The 10,787-nt window shown below is 41.3% G+C and overlaps 1 protein-coding gene across 4 annotated transcripts in view; it reads right to left on the bottom strand.

Annotated features, from left to right (window-relative positions):
- Positions 1-268: 268 nt before the first annotated feature.
- Positions 269-10,787, bottom strand: part of arhgap21a (Rho GTPase activating protein 21a) — an 83,627-nt gene continuing 73,108 nt past the window's right edge. For 3 of the 4 annotated variants that reach the window (XM_066718241.1, XM_066718251.1, XM_066718269.1), the window contains 10 exons: positions 10,335-10,474; positions 9,947-10,105; positions 9,756-9,834; positions 9,235-9,308; positions 9,070-9,159; positions 8,632-8,757; positions 8,489-8,530; positions 7,892-8,027; positions 5,136-5,167; positions 269-4,658 (listed from right to left, as the gene is read on the bottom strand). In XM_066718241.1, the coding sequence (XP_066574338.1) occupies positions 2,949-4,658; positions 5,136-5,167; positions 7,892-8,027; positions 8,489-8,530; positions 8,632-8,757; positions 9,070-9,159; positions 9,235-9,308; positions 9,756-9,834; positions 9,947-10,105; positions 10,335-10,474 (2,588 nt within the window). In that variant the 3' untranslated portion in view covers positions 269-2,948. The remainder of the gene's footprint in view (positions 4,659-5,135; positions 5,168-7,891; positions 8,028-8,488; positions 8,531-8,631; positions 8,758-9,069; positions 9,160-9,234; positions 9,309-9,755; positions 9,835-9,946; positions 10,106-10,334; positions 10,475-10,787) is intronic. The other variant, XM_066718260.1, reaches the window with a different exon arrangement.

The following is a 10,787-nucleotide window of genomic DNA, read 5'->3' as shown; positions in this document are numbered from 1 at the left end:
ATTGTAGACCTGATGAATAAAACTGCAATATTTCCATTCAGGGTCCATTGCATAATACAGATTGGTTTGAGTCCAAATTGAGCCGCACAATGATTAAAGCTGATCAGCAGATTGGCCAACAAACGTCTGGGCCGCTAACGGGTCTAAATCCCTCTCTATGCGACGCCAAGGTGGGTCCGACCCGAGCCACAGCGGGGACATTTCACCCAAGCGTATCTCCTGTCCCTGCGGTTCACTCGTCAGCACCAGCAACATAGCATGGAACAAATTCAATGTCTTTTTTTATTTTATTTTTTATTATTTCCAGTGTTTTAGGGGTCACACCCCTATTTAACTGTACACAGGCATGATACAATGTCCAGTTTCAGGAAACATCTTTCATGCAGTTTCAGACATGGGGAAAAAAAAAAAAAAAAAAAATCAACTGACCAGTTTTGCCAGGGTCCACTATCTACATGCCTATGTTACAACACTTATCAAATCTGGCATTTGAAGAAAATAAAAAAAAAAGCCTAACATGAAATATATATATATATACACATTTAAGTTACTTATTTTACAGAAATATTTAAAATTCAAGTCCCATAAAAAAAAAAAAAGAAAGAAACTAAAAGGTATTAAAATTTTGAAGATATAAAACACTTTAAGACCCAACTGGAATGCCTAAAGAATGGAAGCTCGGAATCTGCCTGTGTTGGAATCTGTAAAATTATTTAATGGGTTGTAGATAAAATTCAATCATTCACAGTACATTTTCATATATTTAACAAAGACAATATGGCACCCTAACTAACCCAGAACCAATTCAATATGAGGCACTTTCTTTCGTGAATAAACATGATTTAAGATTTGATTTTTTTCTTCTTTTTTTTGCATTCTGATGCCAGAAACTGACAAAGCAATGGTAATACAACCACAATACAATACAGAGGATATTGCATCAGAAGTGTTGTTCAGTACTCATTTTGTCATTTAAAGTCATATAAAAACATGTATTATTTTTATATTACTAGCACAGACTGTCTGGCTGTTACAATGCACTGCAAAGAGTTTCCACAGTACCCAGCACAGAAACCAGCCCATACGCAGGCTGAACAAAAATAAAATGCAGTTCAAGTACAGAGAAACATATTTACAGTTTAAAAATAAGAATTATTACAAGCAACTAGCTTTAGTCAATACAATAGCAAGCATATACATTCTTCATAGGGTTACTGTCGGAAGAATGGACCGTATTTGTTTTGCTTCCTAAAAAATGCAGTACTTCAATAATATATTAGCATACAAAATCTTCAGTAATACTTAAGACTTTACAGTCTGCAATTTAATTTTCTTTAAGTATTGTTTAGTGTCATTTCGAATGACCGACGTTTGTGAAAGTAATGAATGTAAGAAATGTACACACAAATACCCTATGACTGAAGCCCTTGCTATCTTCCAGTTGAACTGGGGTTTGACTAAGAGAAACTGGGTCAATCTCACATCTGTCTGAAAACACAATCACGTCGATTCAAATGAGATGTTACAGGAAAATTCAGGATTTAATCCAGTTACGTTCATTATAACATTAAAGAAAAGTGTGCAGTAACTAACTATGTCTACATATCTATATATAGATATATATACACACACAAACAAACACACACACACACACAGGCACACAATGTGGGGATATTTGCCAATTTCACTGAAATCCACTAAGAAAAGTATAATGTATAAATTTACACAAAAGTTTATTATTCACACAAAAAAAAAAAATTAACCGGATACATTGAGGACATTTTATATCCGTTACTTCCATTAAATCGCACTACACAGGATGCACTAGTTAAGACTCCAACGATCTTTCCTTCCACTATCTAATGCTCATAATGTCATCGGCGGGAGGGTATTGTATGGGGTGCTGTGGGAAGTCCATGTTGTGCCTGTTAGAGTACAGACCACATTAACAGACAGGAAAGCTGGTAGCCAAGTAAACAAAAGTGTCACAAGAAAAATAAGATCGAAGAGTTGCCTGATTTCTTTAAAGTTCATGGCCAATGTCTTATCCTTACACTTATTTCAATCCCACACCGAATCTTGCTACATGAAAGAAAGTGGTTCTGATGGGAAGAGCTGCAGCTCAAGCAGATGTTTTCAGTTGAAGAAACGGACCTGTACACACGGAATGGACAACAGACTAGAAAGAGTGAGAAAATGATGAAGACAACTTCCACTTCAAGCAGAAACCTTATGTGCGATGAAACATGGTCATACGGTCTGCAGTGTCTACAGTAACCCTGGAGGTGGTGATGTGAGGGTTCGGGTTGATGTCCCAGTGCACTAACAGTAAACAGCACATTTATAAAGCAACAATACAATTCTATTCAGCATCCTACATGACTGAGGAAGACAAGATGAGGCTGAAGGTTTTGACTTGACGATGTAACGACCCTAAACACAAGCCAGATTAAAACTACATCTTTGAAATTCCAGGTTTTGAAATTCATGCACTGACCTCCCCAGTCGCCTGACCTTAACGCTGCTCAAATGTTCTGGGCTGTGTTTGACTGAAGTGCGTGGGGGGGGGTGCAACCAGCATACATACACACAAAAAAATAGAAAGGCCAATACACAACTTAATTTGTGCCAAAGTGTCCATGTGCAGCTGTGATGGCTAACACACGTATGTAGAGGGGGGGGGTAGTATCCAGGAGAGAGGGGCCAGCTAGACACATCCTCTTGAGTTTTCCGCTGAAGAAGTAATTCATGTTTACATAAGTTAATATGAAATGACGTTTATTCCTTTCATAGTTACATTTCAGTGAACTTTCCAGCTTTCCTAATAATTTTGACTGCCAGTGTATACATATATATATATATATATATGCACACACACATACATAAGTACATATGTATATATGTGCATGTACTTTCACGCACACACAACACACACAAACCTTGCCATTTTACAGATACTGATAGAATCTGGACCTCACAACTTGGGTGCCAGACAGTTTATGAGGGTGTGCGTCCACTGCCAGGCTCAGATTTGTTTTGTTCTTGTTCTGGAGGCTGTCTCCGTTCACTTGTTCCGCCGACTGAGGACCGGGCGAGGCCGAGGGGGAGGGCCTGTTCATCGGGGTGGGGTTGCTGGAGCTCTCGGCACCGTGCTGAACAGATACAGATGATGCCGACTTGTCTCCTTTGTCTGCGGCCGTGGCCAGCGGCTCCTTGGCCGAGTCTATGTTCACTTCGGGGTTGCTAGTTCGGCCACGCTCTCGAGCAATCCATTCTCTGATGGAAAAGTCCTGGGAGTTGCACTTGGGCTTCAGGCGGTCCACAGCAGACAGCTCCGACTGCGGCCCCCCCAGCGCCTGCTGTCGTTCCCAGTCGTTCATGACGGCCAACTCGGCAAAGTCCCGCTGTCCCCCCATGGTGTGTCTGCGCCGGATGTTCTTCTTCTTGCGCGTCTCTGGAGACCTGGTTTTTTGGGAGCCAACGCCAAACATGTCATCCGCGGACGTCTTCAGACGAAACTTTAACCGTTCGGTGATCTTCAGCCTCCATGCCGGCTCTTGCTTCTCGGACTCGCTCTTGGTTGATGAGCTCAAGCTCCCCGTCGATTTTCCTTTCTTCATGACCTCCAAGACCCGAGAAAACCGGTTTGACTCTTTATCGCTGCGTCCCTCGGCCGAAGACTCGCTGTCGGTTTTCTGCCGCAACGATTTCTTCCTCGACAGCGTGTCGCACTCGATCAGCTTGTGAGACGGGAACAGGTGCCGGCCTTCGAGCTTGGGTGTGCTGCTCCCCTCGGTGCCCATGTACTCGCTGCCGTTGGACCCTCTACGACTCTGCCGGGTTTTTTCCTGGAGGCACTCGCGCAGCGTCCTCTCCGGCGCTGAACTGGAGGCGAAGACGGAGAAGTCGCTCTCGCTGTCTGTCTCCATTGGCCGGCCCTCACTGATCAGTTCGCTGCGTTCGTCGTCTGCCTCGTCGCCTTTGCTTTCTGCGACCGACTGGACCTCTGGGCTCAGCATGCTGGACTCCACGCCGGTCAGGTAAGTCATAGACGAGGTGGTGGAGTAATCGGAGGTGATGGAGCTGACCTCTGCCGCTGCGGACTCGTTGCCTTTGATGTCAGGGGTCGTCCATTTCTTGTGGCACGTCCTGTGCATGGAGGTCTGAGAACTTGTGCTGTTCATCGTTCCTAAATCTGACACAGCATCATCAAACTGTGACGGGGGGTCGGAGAGGGAAGATTTTCCTGCCGGCTGCATGCGGTAACTGAGGCTCGGCGAGCTCGTGCGCTTTGGGCTTGGTGAAGGGGTAGGGGAAGGCTGTGCAGAGGATACCCTCTCCTTCAGGAAAACTGAATTCCTGTGATCCTTTCTGGCCTTAGTCAAGTCAAAGCTCTTACTCTTGTCCTTTTTACCCTCCTGACTATCCCTTAACCACACTTTTTGGTCGGTCTCTTTCTCCACCTCCCCTTTGCCGTCCGGAGGCCACTTCGCCTCATGGTTCAGATCTTTCTTCAGGAAGACCGCGTCCAGTTCGTCTTCAGAGCTGCTCGGCTGCGGCTTCTCCTTCGGTTTCTTTCGTTTACGGCTTGCAGCAGCAAAGATGGAGGATACTAGCAGCTCTCTGCTGTATTGATCCTTTCCAGATCCCCAAGAACCCTGTGGTAAAAAGAAAGATCATGTGAATGAGCTGCAGTTGACAAAGGGAATTTTTTTTAGGACCCCATAAAAGAACTAGAGAAGCCACATGAGGAGACTGATGTGCATTAGTACATGAATCACTTCCCGTTCCTGTTTTAGAATCATTAGAGACCAAACTCTCCTCTTCAAAACATTAACACAAAACCATCACGTAATTGTTTCTCCTCTCTCTGCCAAACATGTTTTTCACGTATAAAAGAGAACATTTTATATGGTCTAACTGAGCACAATGGGAATGGAATAGACAAACTCATTTGAGCATGATACGAAAGATAAAGCATCTCTTTGTTTAAAGCTCTGAAGGTTACACCCTTTTCAAAGGAGGGGACCAATGAGGTATTTCTAACGATGACTGGCATCGCCAGGATTTAAACCTGCAGTCTAGTTTAGACATAGTAAGTGCCTTTTTTCAGCATCTGGTATTAAGAAACTCACCTTAGATTTGGCAGAATCACTATTGGTTGAATCTGAAATGGAGAGAAGAAATGTTATTGGCATATTTCTCCTTGTGTGTTTTTTTTTAAACATCAACTGAAACAGAGAAAAGCATATCCACAGAACCACAATGGAAGAGAGCGAAAGATCAGAAGACGACACGGGACAGTCAGAGCTCACGGAGATGAAAGCACCACAGAAAGCCACCGGCATGAAAGTGCTGTGATTTGTGAGAAGAACTTGTTTAATGTGAAGAATGGCAAGGGAACCCTGCTCTGCAAAACAGAAAGCAGATCATGCATTACTGTACAAGCACTACTTTACACTTAGAGTGGCATTCACTAGCATTGGCATTCTTTCCCAACTCAAAGAAGCAAAAGTGGACTTAAATAGTGAAGCCTAACATTTGAGGTTTATTTTTCGGCTTTCGGCTACATAACTCAAGTTCCAGTGTGTTGGTCTTTGCACGCAATTGCTGAGCTCAATAGCTTTCTACCAGCAGGCCAGTCATAATTTCAAGTTCTAAATCAAGGCATAAGTCGAACGATGTTAAGCAACCCCCACTAAACACAAAGTTTTTCAAGCACGCATTTGTGTTCATTCTTCCCTCAACTTCCAAAAGGCATTTTATTTCTTCAACATATTATAAATTCCTTCCCTGTGCATTTAAGGACATATATAGAGAAGTTCTATGATATATAGAGAACTTTGACTGCTTTACAATTCAAACCCTCTATTAAAAATAATTATATATAGAATTTACCCTGAACTTAAGTTCACATGTACATTTCAGATGCCATCAGTCTACTTAAGACTCAAGTAGGTTTTTTCATGATATGGCTTGAGAACATGTGATGTGGAATGTGACAGAACAATGTCCGTTTATTTAACCCACAGAAGCCCAGTGTGACACGTCGAACACAGAGGCCTGGTGAAATGGCATAAGCGATTCTTCTCAAGCCAGTAAAATGTTCCTGACATATACATTACACTGGGTTCTTACAGGGTTAATAGAGGATATTTACCAAATGGAAGGGAATTCAGGATGCAAAATATTGGCATTTTATGATTTTCTGATGTTAGAATATATAAATACATATGTTGAGAGGTTACAAATTTGGGAAACTCTTTGACGCTATTCAGTTACATATTATGAAAGGCCTGAAGTACTTTTTCAAGATTTTGTTTGAGATGCCATGTATTAAATTAAACTTAGAGGACAACTCAAAGAAACAACTTGTATTAAAAGTTGTTAGTAAGATTTCAACACTTTTTAAAATCGATATGGCTTCTGTCAATGTCTTTAAAATAGATTCAAAAAAGAAAACAAAAATCCCTTTGAGTTTAATACAGGCTAATGACGTGCACAGTCGGTACAATTAAGAAATGCCAACACTGGGGTTATGGATAGTGAGGTTGGGTCATTCCCTGGGAAAGATCCACTGATTCGTATGTTTAATCCCAAGCCGCCACATTTTAGACGCTGAAGGGTTGTGGAGCTGTGATGTGATGTAGGATGAAGACTACAGAGCGACTATGGGGAAACAACAGAGGCCAGACATGACGGGGGGCAGAAAGGGGCTAGCTAAGAGGCATCTACAGGAGAGGAATAGGAAGGTCCTCCAGGGATTCATCTAAAACACTAATAAAGATTTTTGTTTTTAGGTATGTTTATGCAATTTAAGTTTTTCAAATTTATTTGTTTAGGTGTTATTTCTTTTTTGGTAAGCAAGCTCAGCCCCCCACCACTCCCCTTTAGACACATGGTTTGTATGCTACATGACTATTAAAAACCGGTAGACCATACCATGCTATTTCTCCTCAGGGTCTGCTTCAGAAATAATAAGAAACAGCAGAAAAACTTTCAGAAAGTAGTATTGGTCTGTTTGAAGTATTCTTAAAATTAAAAGTACACCACGGATGACAATATTGTTTTGTTTGGTTTTCATTTACAAGAAACGGGGGTTTCTGCAGACTAGGCAGCTACATTGGGGGCAACAATCCTCCTTCTTCCTACAGTTCCAGCTGTCCATCAGTGACATAACAGAATCCATCAGTGACATCACCGTGTGATAGACTCCTCCCACTTGGCCTGTTTCAAGATCAGTATGTGTAAATGCTGGAAAACCCTTAAACACTCAACAAGGAAAAACTAAAGACAAAGGGATCATATTTTTGGGAAAGAACATGCCGGGTTAGTGCAACAGTAGGCAGGAACACACTCACAAGAGTACCGAAAGAAAAGAAAAAAAAAGCCTGTGGAACTCGAACTGAGGAAAAGGACAAGACGACAAATGAAATGTGCAAGGAAAGTAATCAAACATGAAAGAAAAACAAAATTATAAATACAAACCAAAAATACTGCCCATATTAGGCAAAACAGTAAAAGAAAAAAAAAAGAAAACAAATAAACGCTAGACATGAACAAACTATTTTAACCAGCTTTTCTATTTGTTATCCTAGAAAAAGGTTAAAATAGTTTGCCCTTGCAAACCCACATACACTTCTATAGCTTGCTTCACCTTAAACATTACACCTAATGAAAAGCAAATGAAAAGGTGCTTATCTTCCTGAGGACTGAACTCCTTTATTTAACATTCATGTTTGCAATTAAATAAAGACACAAAAAAACTATTCATTTGTTCTCAAATAAATTAAGCTTTTATTTCCTCTCTGATATCAGTTTCTCATCTTTCACTGCAGTTTCAATGTTCTTACATTTGCAAATGTAATAAAAAATGTCAGTGTTAACCCACCCCACAGATCATCTGGTGCAGGCAAGTTACCTGATACATCTCCAGGAGAAGTGCCAGTCCTCCCGATGTTGGTGAGCAAATGATCTATGTTTGGTACTGGCTGGGACTCAACTGCGTTCACCTGACGCACTGGGGTCTATAGCAGGAGAGGAGATGGGAGAAGGTGACGTTTCATTACAATAATGATATTCTCTTAAGAGATCTGCCAAGAGGTACTTTGCTAAAATCCTATTATAAAAAAAACAAAACTGGTAGGAGCGTATCAGAAACTGAGGATTGAGCTTCTAGTTCTGTATGGGTCATCATGTATGGTATCAGTTCATGGAAGAAAGGATAATGAAAAGATTACTATGCCCTGTATCACTTTCAGAACAAAACAGATAACCTGCATACCACACCTTGGACAAAAGCTGCTCACGTGTGCTCTACACTGACGTAGCAGTGGAGAACCAAACCCACAGAGAAGCAAAATAACGAGCTCTGATACACATAACCGTGTCCTTTATTCAGGTCTTTAAAGGTGTCCTATATCCGATAATGGCAAAGAGCAGCCGTGAAAGAAAGCAGCTGTGTACGACAGTTTTCATCAATACGCACCAGGGGGTCTTCGTTGCCTTCTTCTGTGAAGAACCAATCATACTGCAACAGAAAGTGGGAGCGGCAGGTTCAGAATCAGAGTGCATTTAAAAACAAAAAACTTCAGTCAGCCAATGCCCTAAAACGCGATCATGTGGACTCACGTGTTGTATCAGGGTCTCTACGATTTTGTACTGGTCTGGCATGTGCGTCACCATGTGCGTCATGTTGTCCTCGGACGTCCTGACCAGGGTGGGTCCGAACACGATGGCCAGATTGCGGGGCTCCATCTGCGGGGGAGAGGTTGCCAGATTCATTTTCATTTGTTAACCTATTCAATCTCAATGGGAATTTGCTCAGATTCATCTATAGCGCAGATGAATAGGGTCTCACTAATCAAGGGTACCATGAACACAGCCAAAGTGAAGAGAAGATATACATCTATATCTATATATTTTTCGTATACATATTTTAAAAATGTAATTCTCTAAACTAAGCTGCAAGTTCCACAGATAAAGAAATGCGTAGTTACTTTTTAGTTAAAGATAAACTAGAGGTAAACAGGTACCCCCCTTCTGAGTTACTGAAGTACATGATTTTACCTTATTTTTTTCAGAGTTATCAGCCACGGTCTTGAGATGTGCAGAGAGGAACTTCAGGGTTTCAAAATGATGCTCGGGTAGCTCATGAAGCTAGGGAAGAAAGGGGTTTTAGATTCCTTCAAAACATAAAAATAAAAGGACAATAACTGCTATTGTTTAACTTACCAGTCTTTTGAGTATTTTTAATCTTTCCACTGCATCTTCAGTTCTGTTGGCATCAATAAAATCACCATATTTTTCTAAAAAACAAAAAGAAGCACTACTTTTAGCACAATGTCCTACTTATAATCCAAAATTAGAATAAAAACTGCATCAGTAAAAACTTAAAATGTCCACTAGATGGCAAACTACATCATCTATTCTATATAACAGCAGGAAGAAAAAAATGTTTCACTTCCGGAAGGAATTCTATTGTTCGCCCTTTCTAACAAACACAGTATTGTGTAATGGGACTATCTTAATATAACATTAAATAGAAATGGGGAAGTCTTACAAATATCACAAATCAAGATACCATCCTGACCCGAAGTATCACAAATCAATCATCCATTAGGTTAAGTATTAGGTGCACACACTTTTTATATATAATTTACTGATTCTGCTTTTGAAGAATGCAGACTTTGTAAGAAAAATACAAACCCTGACTATCACCCAGGCACAATTAATTACTATTCTGTGAATCTTACCATTTGTGAAGAGAGGTTCTGGAAGTTTTCTGAAGAAAGATTTTAACAAGCTGCTGATCACATTAAGATCCCGCCATTTCTGTTTAAGAGGAAAAACAATAAATGCCATGAATCTCACTGCAGTTAAAAAAAAAAAAAAAAAGATCCAAACTTCGGTCCTTTAGATGTCGGAGAGAGTGCAAGAGACTCACGTCATCCTGGACATCAATGTCATTCATCCCCTTGTTGTTTAGCTCCTCCTGCATGTTGGAAATGGCAGCGTTGTTCCCCGGGACCCTGTAGATGCCGGTGTATTCCAGACCTCTCTCCTCCACCAGCTTACAGCAGATCTCCACGATCAAGGGCACAAACTACAAAACAAAGGACGCGCTTTACAGTAACCCTTTTTAAACCATAAACTATCATTAGAACACCCCAAACAATTATAAAATACAAATCCCTGATGAAGATTCAGGATGCACCAAGGCACTGTGCATTATTGGGCTTTGACTATATAGAGGGAGAGATTACATGATTAAAGGAAGATAATTAAGATTTGATCTAAGCAAACAGTCTTATTGATCATGGCTTCTCCCTTACTCTGTTCGTCTGAGCCGGAGGGCAGTCATCCAGCCGGACCCCAAAAGTCACCCCCGGAGAGGGCTTCTTCTCGAAGGGTTTCCTGAACCCTGGAATGCCTTTCCGCCAAGGGCCTTTATCCTTTGGTGGACTAGTATCGTCTGGGAAAGAAATATGCAGAATGCGCAAATATTTTCTCGACGTTTACAGAATCCAAACCAACAGGAAAGCAATTGCAGGGGCAGTGACCCCATGTAAAGAGAACTCAACCAATTCCATTTTCCAGATTCGGTCGCGGGGTCATCTAAAAAATCTATCTGGTTCACACTCAATAGCAATGAGTCACCCTCGCACTGGCAGTGCTGACACATTTACAACACCCTCCGCACAGGTCATGCACTTGCTGAAGAGCTGCAGCTTTATTTCCATTTCACAAAATATAAAGCTGTAAAGCTGATTGGCATTTGTTCATTC

The sequence above is a fragment of the Amia ocellicauda genome, chromosome 2 (assembly GCF_036373705.1).
Source record: "Amia ocellicauda isolate fAmiCal2 chromosome 2, fAmiCal2.hap1, whole genome shotgun sequence".
NCBI classification, from domain to species: domain Eukaryota; kingdom Metazoa; phylum Chordata; class Actinopteri; order Amiiformes; family Amiidae; genus Amia; species Amia ocellicauda.
This window is presented reverse-complemented; position numbering and strand designations above follow the sequence as displayed.